The 27,855-nt window shown below is 38.9% G+C and overlaps 1 protein-coding gene across 6 annotated transcripts in view; it reads right to left on the bottom strand.

Moving 5' to 3' along the window:
- The window catches only part of SYNJ1 (synaptojanin 1), an 82,957-nt gene that overhangs the window by 28,255 nt on the left and 26,847 nt on the right, over positions 1-27,855 (bottom strand). For 4 of the 6 annotated variants that reach the window (XM_040980736.1, XM_040980737.1, XM_040980741.1 and 1 more), the window contains 17 exons: positions 25,550-25,775; positions 25,089-25,172; positions 22,383-22,444; positions 21,473-21,569; positions 19,882-20,051; positions 17,858-17,939; positions 15,009-15,161; positions 11,988-12,144; positions 9,713-9,736; positions 6,629-6,820; positions 6,353-6,437; positions 4,804-4,944; positions 4,375-4,567; positions 3,962-4,120; positions 3,042-3,198; positions 1,752-1,869; positions 1,449-1,664 (listed from right to left, as the gene is read on the bottom strand). In XM_040980736.1, coding sequence (XP_040836670.1) covers positions 1,449-1,664; positions 1,752-1,869; positions 3,042-3,198; positions 3,962-4,120; positions 4,375-4,567; positions 4,804-4,944; positions 6,353-6,437; positions 6,629-6,820; positions 9,713-9,736; positions 11,988-12,144; positions 15,009-15,161; positions 17,858-17,939; positions 19,882-20,051; positions 21,473-21,569; positions 22,383-22,444; positions 25,089-25,172; positions 25,550-25,775 — 2,316 coding nt within the window. Of the gene's footprint in view, positions 1-1,448; positions 1,665-1,751; positions 1,870-3,041; positions 3,199-3,961; positions 4,121-4,374; positions 4,568-4,803; positions 4,945-6,352; positions 6,438-6,628; positions 6,821-9,712; positions 9,737-11,987; positions 12,154-15,008; positions 15,162-17,857; positions 17,940-19,881; positions 20,052-21,472; positions 21,570-22,382; positions 22,445-25,088; positions 25,173-25,549; positions 25,776-27,855 lie in introns of all 6 variants that reach the window. The other 2 variants (XM_040980739.1, XM_040980740.1) reach the window with 1 other exon arrangement.

The raw sequence follows: 27,855 nt of genomic DNA on the forward strand, positions 1-27,855 counted from the left end.
TAAGAGAATATATGAGGCATGGAGAACAACACACAAGTATAAACTTATCTGTTAACTCCACTTTTTATGAAGCTAAAAAATTAAGCTTGAGAGAGACAAAATTAGTTCCTGCCTAGTGGTCCACAACAGCTGGGGCAGGGACTGGGCTAAAAGCCACCACTTCTCCCATGTGGGTGGCAGGAGGCTGGAGCCAGGAATGCAACCTAGGTGCCTCAATATGATGTTAGCATCTCAGCATCCAAGCCAAACGCCTGCTCCCTGACAGCTTGACTCTAGGGTGATGTCCTGCTTTTTCACTGATACGTTTGCTAGTAATTTAGGGGAAGGTGTCTTGCTCTACTTTTTAACACTAAGCTCCTAAGAGACTGGGTCTCTCCTGCATCACTGTTTTATCTCTTCAGCAATCTGAATCCTTCCCAGCTCAGTGCTGTATTACACATCTGTTCATGAAAACAATCATCTGCTGCTTGGCTGCCTACTCACACACTCCACTCGGTGCTTCCTGTAACTTGGCATTTCAGCACTTGGCAAAACTCACAGCCATCTGTAAGCCTGGAAATTTCCTTATGTATTTCTAGAGCCTTAGATTTCAAAATGTCTTGTTCTGTTTCATTTTAAAGCTTTGGGATAGATGTGGTAAAATATATATATATATATATATATATATATATATATATATATATGAGCAAAGTCTAAACAATTACTTCTCCATTTGCTCCATGTCTGCAAGGGACTGTGGTGTCACCCTTCAGAAACCATCCAACCTTCACTCTGGCTGTGCTGCATAGGGCTCAGGAAGCTGCTAGAAACAAGCTGATCTGCCCAGAGAAATTACAAATACACAGGAGTCCTGTCTTCAGCTTCTCTGTTCCACAGTTGCCAGCACAGAGATCTATCCAAATATGTACAAAAGATACCCAACAGCGAATGAACAGGGCAGAAAGGAATTTAATAGCACCTCTTTCCATAAGAAATTCAAACACACACATCATTCCAGTTTTCAAAATTATTGTACAAATTGTACAGAACATTTTTAAAATAAGGGAAGAGACACCTGGGTCTGTCAAAGGCAGATGGTTCAAAGCTGGGAAATGGGGGAATCAAAGCTGGAATGGGTAAGTCCATTCCTTACATTTCTGTTGGATGGAAATCAAAGATACTTAAATCAACAGCAGAAAGAGCACTTTATGCCTATCTCTCCTTCAATAAATAAAACAGCCATCTCAGATGTTACATGCTACATTGCACAGGAATCTTGACAGGTCATATCCAAACTCTCATATATTTGTCTTTAATTGTTCACATGAAGTTTCACTATCTAATATATGATTTTTTTTCTTCAAACTGGAAATAAACTCATCATATTCAAACACTAAATAAGGTGACTTCTAGTCATTTTTACTGTTTTATTAACCATGGCTTTTTTAGACAATAAATATTTTACTTACCTTATGAGTATAACTTCACCAAAATTTGCAAACTGCTGCAGAAGTTCATCAATCAATGCATCATCAAAAAAATTATTTTCTGGTAAAGAACTTCTGATGGAGACCAACACTGTACCATCTGGTGGGCCTTGGACTGCAATTACTTCTTTATAAATGTTTTGTCTTTCCTCTGCTTCAACTTCAAATATATCTATATCAATGAGAGCAACCACGGGCCTAAAGCAGAGAGAGGTGTTAGCCATGTTTTTGAAAGACCATATTTCTGGGAATTTAAGTACCATGTGAACACTGGACTTTTCAAACCTGTGGTCAGAAGTCTTGAGCTCAGCTCTTCCGTAATGCAGTAAAGTGCCAGGAGTCCACGTGTAGAGGATTTTGCTTTCATCCTGAAAACTGGCATTCAGAAGATCTAAATCTTCGGCTGCAGTCAGAATAGAAGAAACACAAGAAAAGCCATATAAACTGGACAGAGTATGTGCAGCAATACCTATCTCCTGGGGCTGGCAGTCATCCTCATGGATACTCCCAGGTAACCCCACACTGGAGCACTTGGATTCCATTCCTGGACCCAGTTCTTAGCTTCAACTTCGTGCCAATGCAGACCCTGGAAGGCAGCAGTGATGGCTCAAGTAATTTGTTTTTGGTCACCTACATGGGAGTTCTGGATAGGATTTCTGGTTCCTGGCTTCAGGACCAATATAGCCCCAGCCACTGTGGACATCTGGAGAGCAGAGCAGAAAAGACCATCTTCCTAGCTAAGGCTGAAATACCAGGAATACTTAACAGAATAAAAAGGGTTTTGGTAAGAATTATCTTTTATTATGTTATGATTTACTTTGGAAAAACTAAGACTTGGCTTTACCGCTGAAATTATTTAAAGGCCTGGGACTAAATAGTGTGAGTCTCTCTTTTTTTTTTTCTTCTTTAAAGACATTTTTGTTTATCTGAAAGAATGATGAAGAGGGGGAAGGAGGAAGAGAGAAAGAGTAGGTGTCTTTCATTAGCTGGTTTACTCCCCAAATGGCCTTGATGGCATGGGCTTAGCCAGGCTGAAGTCAACAGACTGGAATTCCATCTAGGTCTTCTAAGTGGGCGGTAGGAGCACCAGTACTTGGCCCATCTGCTGCTGCTTTCCCAGGTACATCAGCAAGGAGCTGGATCACAAGCGGAGCAATGGGGACATGAACCAGCACTCACATGGGATGCCAGCACCACAAGAGGCAGCCTAATTGTGTCACAGCATTTACCTCGCAGTGTCTTATAAATAATTTTTTAGGCTATGGCCACTCAAAATATATATGCAAGCCACTCAAGTTTTTCTAGTTACAAATGAATCAGCATTCAAATGAAAACCTAACAAAAAAATGTGTCCATGTCTCTCTATATGAAATCATGTTACTGAAATTGATGGAAAAATTAAACTATTCTAAAAAAAATTGAAGCATTTTTTTAAACGTTCACTTTTAAATTTTGTTCTATGCTAGGCAATCTGTGCTGAAAAAAAGTAGGCCTCTCATCTGATGTTTATATTATTCCCTTCTTCATCCTAAAAGTTGCATTAGTTCTTTTAAATAGTGACGTCCAGTTCCTGACCTGATCTGTCAAAAGGCCACTTCCTCCTCCTCCAGAGGACGCGGTCTGTCCAAGCCGGGGTGCGGCACTTCTCACTGGTGTCATAGTCGTCGGAAAACAAATCATATTTGTATGTTGGAGCAAAGGTAACTTTCCCCTCCAAAAAGCCTCTAAAAATCTAAAATAAATACAGAAAGCAAACAATGTCCAGATCCAAAAAAGTTCTGTTTTCATTCAGATAATCATTCATTCAACACCAATGAAGTGCTAGATACTCTCACATGAAATTTCTGTGCATCTAATGGATGTTTGATTGAATAGAACAAAGCTTAAAAAAAAAGCCAAAGTGTAGCCTTTATCACATCACTTGTTTGATCATCAGACTTTTAAACACAAAAACATGAATGTGGAAATGCTTCCTGACCTTTGAGCTACATGAACCCTTTACAACTGTTTGAATTTTTGCAATTCTCTCGTCTGGCATCTGATTCTTGATTAGGAGCTGAGACTTAAAGAGGTTAAGTGATGTTGAGAGTATTAGAATTAAAGCTGTATGATGCCCAGGCATTGTACCAAGTGGCATACCTTCTAAATTTGTGTTTTATATATGCTTCCAAAATTTCATAGTCCTAAGTTTTAAGAAGTAAGTTAGATGATCTGAGAAACAAAAGAAAAAATAATTGCCATAGGATCTTAACCCCTGGAAACAGCCCTCAAGACTGAGTTTGAACTATTAGCTAAGAAAAAAAAATTGAAAGCGAATAATCTTACACAAATATCTCTTTCATTATTCTGTGTCCTTTTTTTTTTAAAGGAGTGGTAATTCCCTGTTAATCTTTCAGATACACACTTACATACAAAAGATTCCAAGAAAACAAACACCTTGCTTAAGAAAAGTAGCCTATTTTCTAATCCAAGCATCTCCCCAAGAATGCGCATACCTGCCCAGCGTTTTTCTGATTGATAAGTTGATCTCCTGCTATCAGAGAATCCCAATTTTGTTGTCTTATGAGCTCTTTAACTTCTTCATTGGGGAGATCAATTCGATAGTTGAAATCACCACACCAAAACACATAGTCATGGGAAAAGAGCATCCTTCCCTGGAAATATTTAGAATTTTAAAGTGAAAGCAATTGATGTTTTACAACTATTTTTTTTTTCTTGCCTCAAATATACTTGTCCCCCGGCTCTGTACCCTCTTCCTTTAATACAACAGCAATGACATATGAAATATTTAGGCGGGTATTGTTGCTCTAAGGGATTATCTTAAAATGACAAAACCCCCCATTTAGAATTTGAGGTCAGTTACAGTTAAGATGAAAGTTACCTTCAAGAATAGACAACTAGAACCTACCATTGGAAAACTCAATTTCCGTGCTATTTCTACAAAATCTTCATTCCTTTCTTTGACTTGTGACTGCCCTGCAGCAAAATGGCTGCAGACAAAGCACAGGCTGGTTGTGTGGAACAGCATTCGGATAGCAACTGCTCCCTTGTTTCCGGTCGCACCGCCCATCCCCGTCTTCACAGTGTCAACAGCAACATCCCTTCAAAGCAAAGAATTCTAAATCAAAGACTGGAAATTCCAACAGCTTCATCTAGCAATGCACATTATATTATAATATGACTATCCATCATAGGATATTTTGAGAACAAGTCTATGAAGCAACAGAGTAGTGACTCTTGACAAACACAGTTTAAAGCAAGAACTATGAGCACACGTCTCTGGATGAACAAGCAGCTAGGTAGGAAGTGGCCTTCAGAGAGGGCTGGGCTCACTGACCTGATGAAGGGAGCGTGCTGTGGTCTGATGAAAACGAACAAACACACGCCCACCAGCTGCTCTGACGCCAGCAGCACGTACTTGTTGTCTCTGGAGATTGTCTTCTGGAGCTCCACAGCCCAGAGCTTCTGATTCGTTGTGCTACAGGAACATATTAAAGGGGAAACTTCTAACAGACTATAACAGCTTCTTTAAGAACACAATGCCAACTATACCTTTATCTATTCAAATTTCTTAAGACTCTCAAATCTTCATGCAAACTGTTTTTGCTTGTTTCCTTTAAAAACAAAACCCCAAAATTTGGTCAAAAGAACACCATACTTCAAAATCTAATCTATTAGCTCTTTTCAAAGAATATCATTGCTCACAAGGTAAGGCAAATGACCCCAATTTTCTTCTACGTGAGCAATAGGAGCACTACTACTTTGGCCATCCGCTGCTGCTTTCCCAGGTACATCAGCAAGGAGCTGGATCACAAGTGGAGTAGTGGGGACATGAACCAGCACTCACATGGGTGCCAGTTCAAATCTCCACTTCCAATTCAGCTCCCTGCTAATGTGCCTGGCAAAGCAATAGAAGTACATCCAAGAATCCAGCACTGTGGATTTACTGTTACATTAAACTGCTGCTCGGGGTGCCAGCATCCCATATTGGAATGCCAGTTCAAGTCCTGGCTGCTCTACTTCTGATCCAACGCCCTGTTAATGTGCTTGGGAAGTCAGAGGGAGGTGGCTCAAGTGTTTGGGTCTCTGCCATGCAAGTGGAGGAACCAGAGTTCCTGGCTCTTGGCTTTGGCCTGACCCAATTCCAGCCGTTGCAGCCATTGGCAAGTGAATCAGCAGATGGAAGCTCTCTCTCTCTCTCAAATAAATCAAACTTAAAAACAAAATTCAGTTGTCTTAGCCCATACATTAAAAAATCCATAACACTAAGAAATGTCTCCCTTTTAGTAAACTTGCTTTATAAATTGTATATTAACATAAATGTTAATATAAGGGGTTTACTATTGCCATTTTAAAATATGATCTTACAAGCTTTATTTACTTATTTGAGAGGCAGAAAGACATAAAGAGAGCTCTCTGAGAAGCTCAAATGACCCCAACAGCCAGGGCTGGGTCAGCGCCAAAGCTGGGAGGCAGGAACTCAAATCAGGTCTCCCACAGGATGACAGGAAGCCAGTCAGCTGAGCCCTCACTGCTGTCTCCTAAGGTCTGCGTGAGCAGGTGAGTGGAATCAGCCTTCAGACTGGGGCAGAGCCCACAGCTGCTGCAGCAGGACCAAGAACACAGCACTCACCCCTGACCCGGCAACTTGGACTTCTCATTCAATAAGTATCAAGAGATACAACCACATTAACCAAAGTTCTTCACGAGTCATAGTATCTTTAATAGTACAGAGAGCGCCTGGGACTCTCAAGTTGGAAAACCGCTTTTTCACCGTTTAGAAAGCCACCTTCTCATATATTATCTCAGTCAATCACATTAACAATTAACTGTCCTTCAAGTTTCCCAAGGAGAAAATTTTCTAATGTGTTACTGAGCTGACTTACCTTGCATTTACTATGTTTCCAGCATTCAACTCTACCATTTCTTCAAAGCCAATTGCAAATATATCAGTTGGCTTACTTCTTTTATCTATAATTAAGGAGCCAAGAAATACTTTTAATAAGCTTTAGTCAAATGGCAACCCCACCCAATACAACACTAGATCTCACAAATATCCATTTTTATAAGGTTTGTTCCATCAACAGCAGAGGAACAAGTTTCCTTTCACAGGCTATGGGGAATCAAAATTGTGGAGAGATAAACTATTCAGAAAAGCCAACCTTGAAACTCCTGGATGCCAGCTAATTTGGGTGCATCAAGAAGCCAGTCAGTGAGCGTCTGGTTCTTAAAGGCTATGCTGCGAAACTGCTTCCCACCATTCACATTCCAAGTTCCGACGCACACTCGAATTTTCTTGGGTTTTGAATATTTATAGAAATTCTCACACATGCTCTTTAGTACTTTAGAAGATGCTAATCAAAAACAAGGTACAACACAATTTCAGGTACATTAAATCACTTACAAAAATTGATTTCTCATAACCAAAATACGATGTCTAGAAAGTACAATTATCATTACAAGTTCATACAAGATACATGCACAGGCACAAAAGAAAAATCAGCCTTGAATGCAAAGCTCAGCATTAGGCAATTAACTAACACACTGAATAGCAAAGTAGAAACGGCTTTAGATATATTAGCCAAAGTAAAACAAAACAAAACAAAACAAAAGCCCTATTATGAGATCAAAATAACATCATAAAACATGCAGGTCAAACAGTCCTATTTCAAATAATTAGTACTTTTTAAAAATAATGTATGAAATCTAAGAACTGTATCATTTTTAGGAATATAGCAATTGATTTTCATTGAGTAGTCATTTTAAGGGGTTGAAAAAAAATCCCATTTGCCCCCAAGCAAAAACATTTGAGAAAATTCACATTTAAGATTCTACTGATAACAGGTGGCTTGATGACTAACAGCTCCCTGACAAAAATGCAAATTATGGAAGATAGTGACGTGTCTGAAAATGAAATCATGGCAAAAGGCTTCTCACCTTGCTCAGAGTAGAAGCCACTAAGAGGCCCCAGACAATTCAACCTGTCTTTGTGTCCTCACCTTTTGTTCCCAGTGACCCCCACTGGCTCCCAGCACAACCTCTGGCCTCCCTGCACTTCCCAGCCCCCAGGCCTGCTGCCGACCCAGGGCCCTGGCACTGGCCCCACTCCTCCATGACCTCCTCCAGATCTGTACCCATGCTGAGCCCTCTTCCAACCACCTTACTTACACCTGGATTCCACCCTTACCTTCTCCTTGCTTTTATCATATAAAAAAGCTGTATACAGATTAAGCTTCTTTAATCCTAAAATCTGAAATCCAAAAGGTTTCAGCTTTTGAAGTGATCTGGATTTTGATGCTGTGGAGTAGAGCTTCTCAACTGGGAAAGTCTATACAAACAATCCAAACTTCAGTAACTTCAGAATGTGCGACACTTTTGGCCCGCACCTACACCTGGCTTCTCCCATCATGAGAATCAAAACTTTGAGGACAAAATGTTGGTACCTTATGGCAATATCCGTAAAACTGAAAAGAGTGTCTCATAGCCAATGAATGTTTGATAAGTGCTAAAAGAATGAATGTTCAATAGATTTTAAACTTTCCTCCTTTCTCTTTATATTTTGTCTACCCTCTATCTTTTCCTGTTATAAACCACATTCCATTTGGTTAAATTCTTGGATTAGACAGACTCTTAACCAGACCTCAACTTAAAAACACAGACTTTGTCCTTAATTAGCACTTAACTAATAAGAAAAATAAATCAAGACTACATTCACCTTTTACCACATAATCATAATTCTTGAGGCAATGAGAATAAACAAGGTAAGTAACACGTTAGAATTATTCTGAATACATCTGGATCCTTTGAAAGAACTGCTGGTTTCACATGGTAACTGCATCCATATCATTCCCAGCAGAAACTCCCCACCCTCCTAAGTTGATTACTACTACTATGAAAATAGCTTCTATAATCTCTTTTATATCAACACAGAAGCTCTATAATGATAACATACTTCGAAAATATTCAGGGGCCAGTGTTGTGGCATAGTGAATAAAGCTGCCATCAGGGATGCTGGCATCCCATAAGGGCACAAGTTAAGGCCATGACTGGACCATTTTCAGTCCATCTTCTTGCAAATAACCTAGAAATTGTAGCAGAAGATGGCACAGATCCTGTCACCCACATGGGAGCCCTGGACAAGCTCCTGGCTTCAGATTGGCCCAGCTCTGGCCGCTGTGGCCATTTGGAAAATGAACCAGCAGATGGAAAATTCCTCTGTCATTCCTTTCTTATCTCTATAAATTTTTTCAAATAATTAAATAAATCTTGAATATATATATATGTATATATATTCAGCAAGAAGATAATGAGCTGTATGAACAAAAATATGCTGTCATGCCACAAAGTGAAGTCTGCTTTTACACAGAATAAGAAAGGTTAAAAACTATTCCTAGTTCGTTCATAACTGGCTGGCACCATAATGTACTCAAGGAAATAATGAGACTGTGCCCAAAGAACAGATGTCTATCCCTACATACCACACAGAAAAGTTTTATTACATAACCCAAAGATACATCTAAACACTCTTTTCCCCTATCCTTCTCAAATAATAATAATCAATGGCTTTTTAAAACATTCAGAACAATAACCCTGAAAAACAAATCTTAATTATGGGGAAGAAGAGGCATCATTTAAACGCATTTCTGATAAGTATTTGTCTCTTCCATGACAGTCATGCTTAAAACATCCCAAGTCCTGGTGAGAGGAGCATGTGAGCTTCACATTACTACACAGGCAAGGAAAATAATAACTTTCAGACCTGAGGCACAGATCTCTAAGTTCATTAGAAATCTTGGTGATTTTAAAATTATTTCCAATCATATTTTAGTACAGGGCAAGAGTTACAGAAAATGTCAACCAAATTGAAGAAAATGAGACAACACCTTCTTAAACATCATGTTCAGGAAACACTACTGAATAGTCTTAATGTACTCTAAAATTAATTCAGAATTTCACATCTTGATATTTTATATTAGTCTATTAATGGTGAGATCTAACTCTAACAACAGTTCTCCAATAAAATTAAAATTAACTTAATATCCTTAATTGGAATTAAGTATTTGACATAGGAAGACAAAAAACAGTATATACTTCATTCTGGTTAAAAGTACTTAATCTTATCAAACAAAAATCTTTGTTCAGATTAAAACAAGATATCATTTTGTTTGTGTGTCTGTATATATACAATACCACTTTAGAAAAAAAAGAAGTTGCTTTTACTTATAGATTGATTGTCTATACTGTACCTGACTGTAATGTCTGTTCAGAAACTATGGATGCATCAAGAAGAAAACAAAGAGTCATTAGTAAAACAACATGTTAACACATTAAATTTAGAAGGTTATGACAGAACATCCTGAGAGTGCTTAACTTTTTGAGCCCATTTCATGACTATTTTTTTCTGATTGCTACGGTATACAAGAGACTATAAATAAATGACATTAACTGATTTTTAAAAACCCTTTCCATCTAAGGACAATCCTATGGTGCCTCGGAGACGTTGCCATTTCAGAAGCAGAAGGTCCTAGGTGTGGTCTCTGGCTGTCCTGTGTGTGAGCACATGAATATGAAGACCTAAGAGACTGCAGGACACTGAAGATAGCAGAAATACTACACTGAACTTTTAGAATTGTTTCCAGGACTCACCAATTGATAAGTACCATCAGTTCAGCTATAACAAGACACAGGCATTCTGAAAACATCACTGTACTATGCAAAATAGTGCACATTCCCATAGCCACAAGATCTACGGGAAAACGAGGTTAAGGACACCACCACCACACAAAAACTCCAACTGTGACACATCAAAAAGAATAGGCGCCTCACAAAAACAGGAGCTCAGTTATATGCATTTTAAACAATGCATAAATACAATACATAAGGAGAACCATCTTGAAAAACAAGGACACTGACTTATGGCTGTGAGCCTCAGAAGCGGTGTCCTTGTGAATAAGCATGAATGATGGAAGAAGGGTTTTCTGTAGATAGATGGAAAGCTGAAACACCAGCGGCTGGGGGAAAGGCACACAAGACATGTGGCCACGTAAGGCAGGGAAGATGTTTCAAGCATGTACGCAGGTGCATGTGTTTGGTGTCCTTCTACTTAGTTCTATGGGGTACTGTTTTCTGCTTACTTAGTGTTGTTTATTAGCAAAGTCATGCACAAGCTCATGCAAAACAGGATTATGCTCAAATTGTTTCCTAATACATCAACCATGTTGGAAAAAACTCCCATTCTCAGAACAAGTGTTATAGTAGAACTGACTATACTTTTTTTTTTTTAAGGCATATTTTACAGGATAGTAAAATGTGCAGAAAACTAAAATAACTGATGTTTGAGCTTAAGAGTAACATAGGTCCTTTGCTTTTCTTCTTGCCTTTGACCACTTACTTTCAATTGTTGCTTAATAATGCCTCCACATCAAAGTAGGCACAGGTGGAAAGAGGTGACAAAACACACATCAGTCAAGTCTCTACTTTTGGAAGCCAGGAAGAAAGCCTGAAGTTGAAAGCAGTAGCTAATGTCAGATTTAGAGCTGGGTATGTCTCAGTCCCCCAGCCTACTATTTACAGATCCCTGAGGAACTGGCTGTAATTAACTGTCTTGCAGAATTCTGCACCACATGGAATTCCAAAAGAATCCACAATAATCTAGGTAACCAAGTACTTATCCAAAAGTGCATTACTTGAAGCAGGAACAATTTTCTCCTACTTGGAAGATTAAGATCTGGTTAGGGTTAGGATTTAAGATCTGGTTAAAAACTGACAGTAAAACAAAATACTCAGCGCTTCCAAAGTTGAAAAAAAAAAAAAGAGGAGAATTGCGATGTCTCATTTATTTTGTCAGTTATTCCTCAATAAAGCTGGAAGGGAAAAGGAAGTCCCCTTTATTAAACTATACAATAAATGTTACATTTCTACATAGTATGACTTTTATGTGCTCGCTAACAGAGGAAGTTCAAATTCATCTGATTTTAGTAAAAGACAAACAACAAAAGGCTAAAACATACCTTGAAGGTCATATACTTATGTCAAATATTAAAACTGGTAACAGTAGTTAGTGTCTAATCATATGCACTATTTGAAATTAATATGATTTAATGTATAGTCAAGCAATAACAATCAAAAGACCAAATTTAAAAAATTTTGGAGAAGTTATTAGAATAATCAATATAAAAATTGGTTTTCTCAGTAAAGCATTTCTCTACATAATTAGATCACTGAATATTAAAAGTCTTAAATAAAAATTCTGTAAAATTCTGTCTTGTACTTAGTTAGCAATATTGTAACTATTTACCACTGAAACACAATCTATAGAAACATAAAAACAAAAGGGGCTCAGTTTATGTTTGCATAATACCACTAATATACTAAACATTTTATAAGAATGCAATTTTTAAAAATTATCTTTGCAAATATTCCTTCTACAACTACTTTACTCAGCTACAGTTTAAACACCGGACTTATAAAACCTTGGGACTATAAAAAACATAAAGCAAATAAAATGCAAAGAGTGCATACCGCGCAAACTCCCAGTAGTCAGAAGAGCTCGTGCTTTGTCAGCTAAATCACTATTTAGTGTATTTCCCAACAGCAACACATCAATAGCTTCTTGCTTGGAACTATCAAAGAAGTTATTCTGAATTGTTCTGGTAACTGACCGAGCACCATCTTTTAGCTTTCCAGCCTGTTGGAGGAGAAAGGAGTATGATTTTTCATTCTAAACACTGCTGACCATATCATTTTAATATTTAAAAAAGGACCAAGCCATTGTGTTTGAACACATACTTGTATGTAAAATACTTAAAAGATGTCACTGTTCATTTCCTTTTGGGTCACAGCACTGCACAAAAAGCTGAGTACCACAGCATTCAACTGCAGTATCTAGATCAGGAGCCATGAAAACATGTCCACTAACAGGGAATAAACTGAAGGGCACTCATTTAAGACGGGCAACTCCTTTCCTACATCGTACTTCTTAAAGCAGAGCATGGGATGGGTGGCTAAAGGCAAGATGGTCAAGAAAATGAACCTCGCTACAAGGACAACTTGGTTGCTCTGATAGATGATCAAAGAACTCACACCAATTCTCAGACTAATGTAAGTAATGATGTATATTTTAGATCATTTTATTGCTTATCATAAAAATAATAAATTTATTCTGTCACTGAGAGAAATGATTACAACTTCCCATGAAATACGCTAGTTGCCACAAATAAAGATTCGCTCTAGGACCCGGTGTAATGGCTCATTGGCTAACTCCTCACTTTGCAGGTGTCGGCATCTCGTACGGATGCCAATTTGTGTCCCGGCCACTCCACTTACTACCCAGCTCCCTGTTTTTGCCCTGGGAAAGCAGTGAAGGATGGCTTAAGTCTTTAGGACCCTACACACATGTGGTATACCTGGAAGAATTTCCTGGCTCCTAGCTTCAGATTGGCTGAGTTTGGACAGTTGAGGACACTTGGGGAGTGAACCAACAGATGGAAGATCTTTTCTCTGTCTCTTTATAAATCTGATCTGTCTTTCCAATAAAAATAAATAAATCTTTTAAAAATGTTCTAAAAAACTTATTTTAGGGCTGGCAGATGTGGTGCAGCATGTTAGGCTGTCATTAGTGACACCATCATCCCACTGGAGTACTGGTTCAGGCATCTGCTCTAGCACAGATCCAACTCTCTGATAAAGTTCATGACAAAGCAGAAGATGGCCTAGAGTGCTTGGGCTCCACAACCCAAGTGAGACCCAGATGAAGCTCCTGGCTTTGACCTGGCACAGCCCTAATTCTGGTGGCCATTTGGAGAGTGAATCAGCAGATGGAAGACTGATTCTTTCATTCTCTTTCTATTCTCTCCTTCCCTTTCTCCCTTTCTCTCTGGAACTTTGCCTTTCAAATAAATAACTACTTAAAAACAAAATTCTAATCTTAGACTATGAAAACAGGAAAAAAGATCCCACACATCTTGCTTTGCAGAAAATAGTTTGCTAATATCCTTTAAAGAAACAAAATCAGAGATTTAATTTCAGAATACAGAGCTAGTTATTTTAAATACCAATAAATGAATGCTACTATAATCAGTTATTTCAATTTTGCACTAAAGGATTATTTCCTTACATAGATGACATATGCAGATGACATTATTATAAAAGACACTCACCATTCACATTATCAGGCAATTAATCAAAAGGAATCCAGAAAAAGGAAAAGAAAGAGCAGTTTAGATGTTAGACTTTAGTTCATTTCAAAGCAGTATATGTAATATATAAAATTTTACAGCTATATAAAGACCACTGAAAATATATGTAACTTCTGTACATATATTGTCTTAGTCATGAAATAAATAAAAAGAAGAATCTAAGAGAGCATTTTAAGCAAAAGCTACAGTGGAACCAGTTTTTAATTGCAAGAATTATTTTTATGAAAGAATATATGAAAATTTCATGACTTCATGTTTCCAAAAACCAGAGCTCATTTCAGAGGTATTTGTAAAATTCAACACCAATTATCCTACGGGTTGAACAAAGTAAACTTCACAAGGAAAGGTCAATACCTCTGGGCAGAGGCACGGTGTTTCAGGACACAACGGAGAGGAGGGAGATTTGGAAATGGAAAGACCTGGAGACAGTGAATGGGCTTAAAGAACTGCAGGTGCTAAAACGAGGAAACTGCATGAGAACCATAGGAGTGATACACATCCTCATTTCTACTGCCAAAATAACATGAGGAATAGCAGAGATGTAGAATGTTAATAAATTTAAGGAAGCCCAGCATCTTCATAAGGTTAAATAACAAGTAAAACAAGGAGAAATATGTCAAGCATGGTTTCAAAATCTCTTAGTAAGGGCAAATTTTAGTAATTAAACAGGCAAGGATGAGACAAAATTCTGATTAAGTTCATACATTACATGTCTTAGGGTACTTTCTCATAATGTCCTTTTCAGAGTAAGGTAAGTAGAGGGATAAAAACACCATTGAGCCATTGAGCCCTGAAGACTTGGGTTTTACAGAAAGCACTGCAAGCAAAAATTGTTGACTGATTTTAACTTGTCTAACATTTGTCACACATAAACTAAGCAGAGGCATTATATCAACTGCAAGGGACACTAAGCGAAATGAGAAAGGACCCTCTACTTAGGATTAAACAAACAAAATCACGCTTACTATCAAAATAAGTAATAAGTACAGCAGATATTCAAGGTAAAAGCTACAAGCAGTGCAAGCGGTCTTGGATTCTCACGAAATGACTACTAACATAAAAGCTCTTCAAAAAGCTCACAGAAAAACAGAACTTATTTTTGCATTTAGCTTTATCTAAGTATGCCTTTTCCATAAATATTTGGAAGACCTATAACTATGCTCCATTTACCCACTGGTAGCTACTGCAGAAAACAGCATCCAGGGCCCCAAAGCATGATTATATGGGAGCCAAAAGCAGATACTATTCATTTAAAAATCCATTAAGTTTAAAAAGACTACTTAAAAAACTTCCATAGAGAGGAAAGAAAGAGACTTTCATTAGATTGTGACAAAGCTGGATTTACCTTAGCCTTCCCTTCGAGAGCACCTGTGCCAGCATAGATCTTACTGATGGAGTCACCATTCACAGACCACATTGAACGGAAAACTTCCTGAAAGCGAGTCACCAGCTGAGGCTTTTCAGCTAAACCCAGAGCTTCCAACTGCTTAGCAAGCATCTGAAACAGCAACCAAGAAGCCTTTGTTAAGTATATTAACTTATTAATCATTATTATAACACAACTTTTCTTTTGTGGAAAGCAAAGATACAGAGACAGAGGGACATCTTCTATCTACTGGGTCACTCCCCAAAAGGCCACAGGGCCAGAGCTGGGCTGGTTGAAATTCAGAAGCTTTTTCTGAGTCTCCCACATGGGTGCAAGGACTCAAGCACACAGGGTCATCCTCTGCTGCTTCCCCAGGCACACTGTGAGGGAGCTGAATTGTAAGTGGATCAGCTGAGACTTAAACTGGCATGCATTTGGGATGCTAGTGCTGCAGGCAGTGGCTTTACCTTCTACACCACAGCACCTGCCCCACGACACAACTCCTACCAACGGAATCAAACCAAAAACAGCTAGCTACATGACTGTTAGACTAAATTCTGAAAATACTAGGCTGTGATATTTCTCATCATTTCAATTTTTAAAGTAAATGTCAGAAGAGTTAAAAACTGTAACAGTGATCTTTTACATCAATGAAAACTTTCTTCTGATTAAATGATAAAACATTATAAACAGGACTGGTTTACCTTGCTCAGCTAATAAAAACATGCATTAGAATACAGAAAAATGCTTTCCAAGCTTACCATAAAGACATATTAAAAAAGAAATTAAGTTTTTGAATGTCTGGATTTCATTTCATAAGTATGGATAATTAAAATGAAAAGACTGTGACAAAAGGAGAGCTGCTTTTAAAATGTCACAAAGATTAAGAAAATAAGTTAAAGCTCTAAATAAAGCCAGGAAAGCTTTTCAGGCATTAAGAATTATGGGGACACAGTTCCTTGACCCTACGTTACAAGTGTTCCAATCAGTCACTGCTCTGTAAACTCTAGCCCAGAAATCCGGAGTTAGAACGATGTGTAATCTTTATCTCCTTTGTTCCTCTTACTTGGAATCCATCACATTCTATATGCTGTATTTTTACTGAACTCTTCTGCATCTATACTTTTTTCTTTAACCTTACTTATAAGTCTGGTTACAAAATACTTACAGAAATATTAAACATTAAAACCCTAAACTGGGTTCATGTTATTACTTAAGAGACTTGTACCAAAGCTGTTCTTTGCTAGCCTGTAGAATTCAATAGGTAGGTTACCATGAGCTCTTTAATAATTTATACCTTTCCCTCTTCAAGAAACTAGGCAAAACTAACCTTTTTAGTTTGGTTTTACCTGTCTTAGCAATAAATGTTATAACCAGTCAAGGAAATGTTATACTACGAAGTGTTCTCATAATCTAACTTCCAACACCAATGAAGAGTTAGATAAATTAGATCTTTAAAAAATCATTCATGCTATTATTTTTGAAAATCTTTGTGAAATGTAGATAGTGAGAAACACATTCGAAAAGGCAGAGATCTCCTAGCCATGACTCACTTCCCATTTAATACAATTTCGGTATTTCAATAGGCTTATTCTCAGAATCAATGTAATATACTAACACACAAGTCAGAACTAGCAACCAACCCAAGCCGTACAATAAACTCTATCCACGCCTACTTCTCTTTTCTGTAATATTTTCTAAACTATAGTGACAAATCTTAATACGAGATTTCATAAAAAACCAGAACAGAATTTATTTAGTTATAAGAGAAGTTTATTTTGTAGAAGAACGTTTTAAACATTACTTTCATTTTTTAAACAAAAACAAAAAAATCTCAGCTGTGGAGTAACTAATCAAATCATATTCTAGCCAAATTTAAGATAATTAACAAGAGGAAATAAGATGTTACTTCCTATTCCTATTTTTGTGGCTGTTTAAAATAGCATGTGATAACTCAGCTTTAAGTTCCCACAGAATAAAATAAAGATTTAGGGTCAGAACTGTTGTGTGTGGTGAGTTAAGCCCGTCACATATGATGCCAGCATTCTACATGAGCAGTTCAAGCCCTGGCTGCTCCACTTGCAATCAAGCTCCCTGCCAAGGCAGTGCCTAGGTAAGCGGTGGAAGATACCCCGAGGGCTTGGGGCCCTGCAACCATGTCAGGTTCCTGGAATAAGCTCTTAGCCTCAGCCCAGCCCAGTCACTGCCATTGCAGCCATCAGAGATGAAACCCCCTCAATCCTGAGTAAATACACTTTCAAATAAATAATTACGTCTTTAAAAAGTTAAAAAGACCTAAGACAGACTCACCACAGCTTTATGATCCTAAGGTGCCTAACAGGAAAGACCAGGTTTTGTTACAATGTTTCAAAAAGCTGAAACTATTAGACTGAATTTGATGGATAACTGGTAAGATAACTGATTCTGATTTTCATAGCCACTGATTTAAAATGCAGAACTGATCTGCGTTACAAAGCATCAAAGAAACGTACAGCCACTGTACATGTGTATACAGACTGCCCCATTCTGATATGGAGGCACACACTAAGGCAGGAAATAGTACTGAAATCATGTGAACAGTATTTAAAGAGAGTGTCAAGGAACAACACAACGAAGCAAATAGACAACTACCTAAAGAGAGCAGATAATGGAAACCTTTCTCATTAAAGGGATTGGGTCACTTGTGAGAAAAGACTAGAAGAAAAGTAAGCTGCCTGTCATGAGCATAACCTCACTTCTTCCTAAATGTCAATGAGAAGCACAAGCATTAAGAGAGCACCCAAAGACGCACATATTCAGTACAAGGCACATATATGAACTATTTTTACCTCCAACCCAAGGAATGCCTGTACACTATTTGTTCTATCAAGACAATCCAAGCAATTTGTTCGAACTGTACCACTCTGGCATCTGTTAACAAATCCAGTAAGGTTAAACAGTTAGTTTGGAATAAAACAAAGCAAAACCAAACAGCATAACTGAAGAGATTAAAAATATAATACTGACTTGCCTTGCCCATCTTTTTAATATTGCAATTTCGAAATATACAAAAATGACAGAATTACATCATGAACCACCTAGATTCCACACTGTGAACATTTCTTATCATTTATCAATCACATTTGTATTTTTAATTAGGTTAGCAGTTAGGAACTAAACAAACATTTACATAATACTATTTATAATTTTAGAGGTTCTTTACATGTAAGGTAATCAAATACCTGTAGAATTAATTTTTAAAACATAATGTGTTACCACCAGGCACCAAAATTAAATATTACACAAAAAAGAAACAATAAAAATTCTAGTTTTATTCATTAAATGTTAAGCTATATTCTGAACTTAGATCTTTCAGTATTTACTTTTCTCTATGTCATATGAAAAAACTGTAGTTTCAAATCATACTGAAGCAGGCAGTAGGCAATGCTTTTGACTCCTGCTAGCATCTGCTGGTTTTACTGAAGTCCACAAATTACTAGTTTTAATAAAAGATTTATTTTTACTGGAAAGGCAGATCAGATTTATGGAGAGAAGGAGACAGAGAGAAGGGTCTTCCATCTGTTGGATCACTCCCCAAATGGCTGAAACAGCCTGAGCTGAGCTGATCCAAAGCAAGGAGCCAGAAGCCTCTTGCAGGTCTCACACACAGTGCAGGCCCAAAGGCTATGGGCCGTCCTCCAATGAATTCGTAGGCCACAAGCTGAAAGCTGGACGGGAAGTGGAGAAGCTAGGAGACAAACTAGCACCTATATGGGATCCTGGCACTTACAAGGTGAGAATTTAGCCATTGAGCCACTGCACCACGCCCATTTGCTTTTGTATTATCTCTATCTGAAAGGCAGAATCACAGAGAAAAAGGAGGGAGGGAGGGAGGGAGGGAGGTAGAGAGAGAGCTCTTTCATTTGCTAGTTAATGACCCAACTGGAAACAATGGCCAGAGTTAGTCCAGTCTGAAACCAGAAGCCAGGAGGCTCACCTGGATCTCCTACGTGGGTAGCAGGGAGCAGGCACTCCAGGAGGTATACCAGCAGGGAGCTGGATGGAAAGTAGAGCAGGTGGGAATTGAACCAGTGCCTCTATGGCCAAGGGGGTAGATGATCTAACCCATTGCTCCACAGTATCATCCCCATAACATCACTTTTGAAAGAGAAGTGGAATAGTCTCATGGATGACTGCGCACAATCTGAAACCTGATCAATCTTAGCTCCAACACTTCCTATTTACGTGACATGGGGGAAATGACAGCCTTGGTCCCCAACTCCTCATATGCAAATCAGCATACTAACAGAATCTACTCCTGCAATTTTTGCTACTGATACACGTAAAACTAAATGTACTATCCTACAATATATGCTCAATAATGCAACCTAATATTATGATTTGTTGCATTCTCTAGAAAGAAAACAGTGGCTGGTGTTGTGGCAGAGCAGATAAAGCCGTCACCTATAAAAACAGTATCCCATACAGGTGCCAGTTCAAGTCCCAGGCACTCCCATTTCCAATCCAGCTCCCTGTTAATGGCAAGGGAAACACAAAAGGTGGCCCAAGTCCTTGAGCCCCTGACACTCAAGTGGAAGACCCAGATGAAGCTCCAGACTCCTGGCTTTGGCTTGGCCCAGCCCTGGCAACTGCAGCCACCTGAGAAATAAATGGTGGATAACAGATCTCTAACTCTCTCAAATAGATACACAAATCTTAAAAAAAACAAACAAAAAACCAAATAAGACACCTAAAATCAACTATAAAAAAGATACTTAATTACAAATTTCAATTTAAGAATTAAAACATGTTTCATCTTAAGGATAATTTTAAAAGCAAAGTTCCAATTTAAAGCACAGAGAAACAATCAAACCTTTGAACTTCATTTCCATCAAAATAAAAAAATCCATAATCTATAAACTTCTGGACTTGGGGTTTAAGAATACTATGCAACTTTTCTACTTTTCCGCCTTTAACCATTTGGTGGTAATCAAAGTTCACCATCTGGATATCAGCAGCATGTTCAGAAGCTTTCAAATGACTCTGAAAGGAAAGTGGCAAACATGTAATCAGATAGTGATTAAATATGTTCTTATCAAAGTGATGAATGGAAACACACACTCCAAGGTACAATCTTAGCATACCCTCTTGAAATCTCATTCGTCTTTCCAGATTTCACTGACACTGGCAGTAAAAATGAAATCATCTGCTGAAACTAAATGACACTTCTTCCCCTTGACATCTCATTACTACCCGAGAGATCAGGCGACACAACAGACTTCAGGGAGCTTCACTATTGTCACACTGAAAAAGTTCTTCCAATAATGACCATGTACTTTTACAACAGAAATTTAATGACCTATTATAGGAACTCATAATAAAGCATCTTGCTTTTTGAGACAGTGTGTCAGGATAGATTTTTTTTTTTAATATTGTTATTTTTATTGGAAAGTCAGATATACAGAGAGGAGGAGAGGCAGAGAGAAAGATTTCCCATCTGTTGATTCAGTCCTCAAATAGCTGTAACAGCCACAGCTAAGCTGATCTGAAGCCAGGAGACTGGAGCTTCCCTGGGGTCTCCCAAGTGGTTGCAGGGTCCCAAAGCTTTGGGATGTCCTCTACTGCTTTCCCAGGCCACAAGCAGGGAGCTGGATGGGAAGCAGGGCCACCAGGACTAGAACTGGCACCCATATGGAATCTTGGTATGTGTAAGGGGAAGATTTTAGCCACTAGGCTACTGTGCGAGGCCCAAGGATAGGTTCTCTTTTATGCTTTCATTCAATATATACGAATAAATACTTTTTAAGTTTACAATAAAGAGTCATTCTCTAATATATAACCTGCTCACAGGTTTAAAAATAGCTATGTAATTCAGTTACTTTTGGACTTAGGAGACTGACCTTTACAAAAACGCTATTTTAAATTTAAAATCTGAAGTAACATAACATACTACTCCATTTGTGATTCAATGAAGTTTACTAAAATGTTTCTTCTGTAGAGGTCAGGTGATTTCTTGGGTTCTTTTTTACTAAGATTTTCAAGTTGTCACTCATGGTGACAGGAAGACTAACTAGTCTTACATCTACACAAACACATTTAAACAATGGCAATGGCTTCTGGGAGGCAAGCAGGACAACCAGCAGAGGGTACAAGCTGCGAGGTATTTCTCTGCAATGGGAGACCATTTGTGGACAGAACTGTCGTTATCTGTCTATTTATCTACCTACTTCTCCACAAAAGGAACAGAAAGCATTGTCATTTCCCATGAAAGCTTTCCATAATTCCTCCTTCCCATAACCTTCACTGTTTCCCGTAATCCCACAAAGTTAAAGGTTCTAAAGAAAATACCAACCCTTCTAAGGCACTAATTCACTTCTGGGGAGAATTTGGTTATTGTATTGTTTTATTTTTGTAACATCATTCTACGCATCCATGAGCCAGAAAGAAGAAATGAATATACTCACCTGGAATGCTTTACTTAGCATATGTTCACCTTCCTTAGATCCAAGCAAATTAACTATTATTTGTTTACCATACAAATTCTTAAGTGTTCTAAAATGCCTGTTGAAGGAAGGAAATAAGCTTATGTCAGATGATGGCCTAAGACATTTTTCTGAAACAAGGGGTCAGTAAACTCATTTTACACCATCTCAATCTATGAGAACTCGGCCAATGAGATTCTCCCTCTGACTTGTGGGACACCAACAGTACTCTCATGCAAGGTGGACTATAGGGTCACCTAGCTCCTCCCCATTCCGTGAGGCTGGCAGCCACAAAGATGCCACATGAGCTCTGAACAGACAGGATGGAGGGAACACACCCCAGGAGCATTTGCAGGAACCTCCTTACTAACTCTAGCCTTTTGAAAAAAAAAAAAAAGCCCTAAATATGACTCTTCCACCCGACTCCTAACCACTCCAGAGGCTATACAGACAGAGCAATATCATACAAAGGAACAGAACATGAGGCATTTACAATTCTAGAAATGTCACATCTTAAACAATAAAAAAAAAAAAACAGATGAAAGTCAATATATTTTTGCTCAATATAAGACTTCAACACACACTCAATATAAAACAAAAATTAATGAGTTATTTTCCAATCTGAAATCCAGTGTGCAGGGTATACTGACAGTCCACCACTGACATTACTAGTCATGTTCAAGCGCCCACCTGGCTAGCGGCCACTGTCTGGACAGTCAGTGCACCTGAACAGGAAGTCTCCAGGTGAAGAGACAAAATGCACACTTCAGCGTGACCACCTGTGGAAGTCCTCACTGTAGGGCCATGGGCTTCCAAGTAAACCAAAAGAGGGCCTTACTAAGTGCCAAAGAAGCAGCCTTACTGCTCAGCAATTTCAAAGAATCAGTCTTACCTGTCAAAAGCAGGTGCATTGGCTTCAAATCCCCTCGACATCCGGACACGATGGGACCCCACCTTACAGAAGAAAAACAGACTTAATCATACCAAAACTAACATGTAGACAAAAGAAATACAACTGTGTATGATAAAATTAATTTGTTGAATACACAACAGCAAATAAAATAACTGATTTTAATTCATAATATATCTAGGGGCTTCCTTCTCTTTCATTCTTAAAAAAAATTTTTATAAAAAGATTAACAGGTATACCATTATGAAATACTTTTATACCAACAGAAATTTTCATTCATGAGAGGGTTTTACTCAAAAAGAACAATTTCATATATATAGTATCTAGTTTTAAGTCCAAAATACATGCTCTGTGTAAGTTAAGATACTATCACCTTTTGGAAAATCTTAAAAAACCATTGAAACCACAGACATACTTTCTCAGATCAAGAATTATTCAGATAAAAATTCATGTCCCCTGACACAAACCCCTCCTCCACCAAGCTGCCACACCATATCTCCACGGTTTTTTTCTCTGCCATGCTGGATATTCGCCTCTCCCTCACCTAAGCTCTGGCAAATTAAGATACTCGTTCCTACACTTGATCTTAGCCAGAAGGCCAAGAGTGATAAGATACTTATTCCTTCCAGGAAAAAAGAGAGTCTCCCAGTTAACCTCAGAGCCAAAACAACAGTAATAGCACATTTTGCAGGGGCAGAAATTTTGGATATGAGTGAAATAAATGAGATGACACACAGAACAGACACAGAGAGATGAGGCTGAGTGGAGAAAGATCTAACAGATAACAAGAAAAAAAAAATAAAGATGAGAACAGATTATTTTTCTGAACTCTTCTAAACATTTCTGTAACTCCAGAATCAAATTTGCCCAGAATTCAATCTCCCTGCGTTGTGAGTAGCAAGGAAGAACACCAAATCAATTACACAGCTCATCAAACGAAACTAGAAAACATCTCCAACATGTTTATCCAATTTTGAAAGTGAACTAATAGTATTAAGAATGCACCCTTGCTGTCCTAAGTCAATCTCCTGACTATCCTAATAATCACTGGTTTTTTTCTTTTAACAAACTGATCAGCCTAACTCAAATCTAGATTTAGTTTCATTATATAGTGCTTACTTAGCAGTCTTCAAAAAACAACTGTGAGAGATTTGTTTATTTGGAAGGCAGAAAAACAGAGAGGGATGGGGAGAGTCAGAGAGATCGTCTAGCCAATGATTCATTCCTCAAAAGGTTCCAAAGCTAGAACCAGGCCAAGCCAAAGTGTGGAGCCAAGGAATTCTGTCTGGATCTACCACATGGTTGGCAGGGCCCCACGGCCATCTTCTACTGCCTTCCTGCACACTAGCAGGAAGCTGGACCAGAAGCAGAACAGCCAGGATTCAAATCAGCACTCTAATATGGAATGCAGAGAGCAGCTTGATGTGCTGTGTCACAAAGCCAGCCCTCTTAGCTAGTCTTCAGCAAGCTGTACAGCTGAAAAACTTCCAGTGTTATATAAATTTTCTCCATAACAGTCAATCTGGAATGTAAATTGCAAAGGCAACAAGATTTTCTGCCTTTTTTCCCCATACTATAGGCTGAGATATAAAACTTGCTATACATACCCAGAAGCCTACAGTGAATGATTTACAATTTAGAGTCTAAACGATTATCTGAAAACATACTGAAGATGACAGTTCAACAAACACTGTAAAGCAAAATGTTAGTATCAAATACTCTATCAATAACAATAGCTAGACTTAGATGACACTGGTCACCAAATGCTATTCTACTTTTCATCTAACCCTCACAATTGAATGAAGTAGATACTATTGGTGTTATCTCCTTTTTACATACAAGGAAACTGAGGCTCTGAGAAGTTAAGTCTTGTTAGAAAGACAACAGAGCTGGTGCTGGGAGAGTAAGGACCCCCATCAAGAAGTGCAGTTCCAGGGGCTTTGTTTCAACGACTACATTCTTCCACCAAAACAGACTAAATGATTGTACAAAACAATATATAACTATATATATATTTATGTATGTATGTATGTTTATATATATGTATATATGTGTATATGTATATATGTATATGTATATATATGATAAATACAGAAACACTCCAAAGAATTAATATGATAGAACACACCCCAACATCTGAAAAACTAAACAGAACTGGATTTACACAGATACTTACTTGAACAGAGCACTCAAAGGGGGGAAAAGCTAACTCTAGGAACATGGTACTCAATCCTCATCAGCAAATCTAACTAATACTATGAGCTAGAATAAGGTTATTATGTTGCATTATTAAGGAAATATTCTGAAAATTTAGAGAACAAGAAAAAGCAAGCCAGGGCCCGGCGCGGTGGCGCAGTGGTTAAGGTCCTTGCCTTGCACGCCCGGGATCCCATATGGGCACCAGTTCTAATCCTGGCAGCCCCGCTTCCCATCCAGCTCCCTGCTTGTGGCCTGGGAAAGCAGTCGAGGACGGCCCAAAGCATTGGGACCCTGCACCCGCGCGGGAGACCTGAAACAGGCTCCTGGCTTCGGATCGGCATAGCATCGGCCGTTGTGCTCACTTGGGGAGTGAATCATGGGACGGAAGATTTTCCTCTCTGTCTCTCCTCTCTGTATATCCGCCTTTCCAATAAAAAAAATAATAAAAATAAATCTTTAAAAAAAAAAAAAAAGCAAGCCAGCACACACCTGCAGCCCTGGTTGCTCCCAGAACAGTGGCACAGAGCCCCGGATTTGGAGGAAAGAAGACACGGAGTCATCTAAGTACACCACCTGCAAAGAAAAATCACATGTAAACATATTCACAAACTTGTTACTTTGTACTAGAAAAACAAAGATCATTTTAAATTTCAATATTTAAATACATACTTTTATATCTAATTTCATCTTTAGTTTTAAAAGTATTTTTATAAATACGAAGACTTAAGTTGGGCTCAGGACCTAGGATAAATATACTTTATAGCCACAAATATAATTTTCAAATAGCACACATGTCTACCATTGAGTTTACTTTATTCAATTTCTCCCTCACATGTATAATTTTCTTAAGTGGTTTAGTTCAATAACTGAAAAATAAAGGTCTGTTATTCTAGTATTTTTTGTACATCGCCTGGTAATACACAAATTAAGCAATATAAGACACTATATACCTGTTCTGTTTCTACAAAATTGGCGACATGACCATCATCATTTGTTCCTCGGACATTGAACCTGGTCCCAGCTCGTTCACAGCTTAATCTGGAAATGAGGCAAGCCTTTGCCTGTTTGTGAGCAGCATAGATTGTTCTGATTTCCACTCCCCCACACATGAGGCGCAATAACCAGTCATCACAATTCACGCCATAGTGCTTGAGATGTAAATGCAAAGACTGATTCCTAAAAGAAAAGCAATGTTCTGCATTAGGATAATCGGTACTAAATAACAAAGTACAAATTTTAAAATGGTGTTCTTGAGGCTGACACATTCGCACAGCACATTAATCCTCTACCTGTGACAGCTGACATCCCATATGGGCACTGATTCAAGTCCTGGCTGCTCCACTTCTGATCCAGCCCCCTGCTTATAGCCTGGAAAAGCAATAAAGCGAGGCCTTGGGCCCCTCACCCACATGGGAAACTCAGAAGAAGCACCTGGCTCCCAGCTTCATACTGGCCCTTTGTGGCCATCTGGGGAGTGAACCAGCTGAACCAGCTGAACCAGCTGATGGAAGACCTCTCTTTCCCATTCTCTATTTCTCTGTCTTGGTAACGCTGACTTCAGAGTAAAGTAAGATAAATCTTAAATAAATAAATAAGATGGTGCTTTCCAAATAATATATTATCAAATTAAAGTGCACCAAGAAGAAATGAATTTTTTTACATTTTCTATGCCACATATCAGAAGTGAGGGCTAGAAAATGAGATCCTTGGGGACCAGTACTGTGGCACGGCAAATTAAGCTTCAAGCCTGGCACACCAGCATCCCATATGGTTAAGAGTTCTAGGTGCTTCACCTCGAATACCGCTCCATGGGAAACAGTAAAACATGGACTGAACACTTGGTCCACTGCTACCCATGTGGGAGACCCAGATGGTGTTGCAGGCTTCTGGCCCAGCCACAACCACTGCAAGCATGTGGAGGGAGATTCCAGCATCTGTCTGTATAGCAAGCCTTTTATAAATCAGCCTTTTAAAGAACTGAGGCCTTCAGATATGCGATCTACAGTCTACAGAGAAAAATCATTTTTTCAAAAACTTCATTAGTATCTGTGCCCCACATCTGTTTTTAAAAAGATGTATTTATTTATTTGAAAGCAGAGTGACACAGAAAGAGAAAGAGAGAGAGAATCTTGCATCAGCTGGTTCACTCCTCAGATGGCCACAATGACTAAGACTGGGTCTTGCCGAAGTTAGGAGTTTGGGACTTCTCCAAGATCCTCCATGTGGGTGCAGGGGCCCAAGCACTTGGGCCACCTGCTGTGTTCCCAGACCATTAGCAGGGCACTTGATTGGAAGTGGAGCACGCAGGACATGAACAGGAACCAATACAGGATGCCAGCCTTGCAGGCGGCAGCTTAACTTGCAATACCATAATGCCAGCTCCTTGGTGTCCCATTTCTGTCCTGTCTTAAGTATATCAAACCTAGCTTGTTTCAAAAAGTGCTCAATACACACACCCACTCCCACTTTACAAAGCTCTGATTTTTTTTTAAATTTTTTTTTATTGGAAAGGCAGATATACAGAGAGGAGAGACAGAGAGGAAGATCTTCCATCCGATGATTCACTCCCCAAGTGAGCACAACGGCCGATACTATGCCAATCCGAAGCCAGGAGCCTCTTCCGGGTGTCCCACGCGGGTGCAGGGTCCCAAAGCCTTGGGCCGTCCTCGACTGCTTTCCCAGGCCACAGGCAGGGAGCTGGATGGGAAGCGAGGCTGCCGGGATAGAACCGGCGCCCATATGGGATCCCGGGCGTGCAAGGCGAGGACCTTAACCACTGCGCCACCGCGCCGGGCCCTAAAGCTCTGATTTTAAGACTTGACTTTTATAAGACAATTTTTAATTGATTTGATGCTATGTGGCTATTACAATAAACAGATGGGTTTTCCATCACTCCAGATCTTGTTACCCATTCTAAGTAACAGATCACTTCCAAACTTTTCAGAGGAAAAGCTTTATTTAGAGGCCAGTGTGATGGCTCCTCTAGCTAATCCTCCAACTGCAAGTGCCAGCAAACCATACTGGTGTCAGTTTGTGTCCTGGCTGTTCTGCTTCCCATCCAGCTCCCTGCTGATGACCCTGGAAAGAAACAGAGGACGGTCCGAAGCCTTTGGACCTCTGCACCCGCGTGGGAGATCTGGAAGCTCTTGACTCCTGTTTAGGGGGTCAGTCCCAGCTCTTGCAGCTGTCTGGGAAGTGAATCAATGGATGAAGTATCTCTCTCTGTCTCACAAAAATTTAATTTTCCACTAAAAAT

The sequence above is a fragment of the Ochotona curzoniae genome, unplaced genomic scaffold, assembly GCF_017591425.1.
Source record: "Ochotona curzoniae isolate NIBS_2020 unplaced genomic scaffold, NIBS_Ocur_1.0 contig_3498, whole genome shotgun sequence".
Classification (NCBI taxonomy): Eukaryota; Metazoa; Chordata; class Mammalia; order Lagomorpha; family Ochotonidae; genus Ochotona; species Ochotona curzoniae.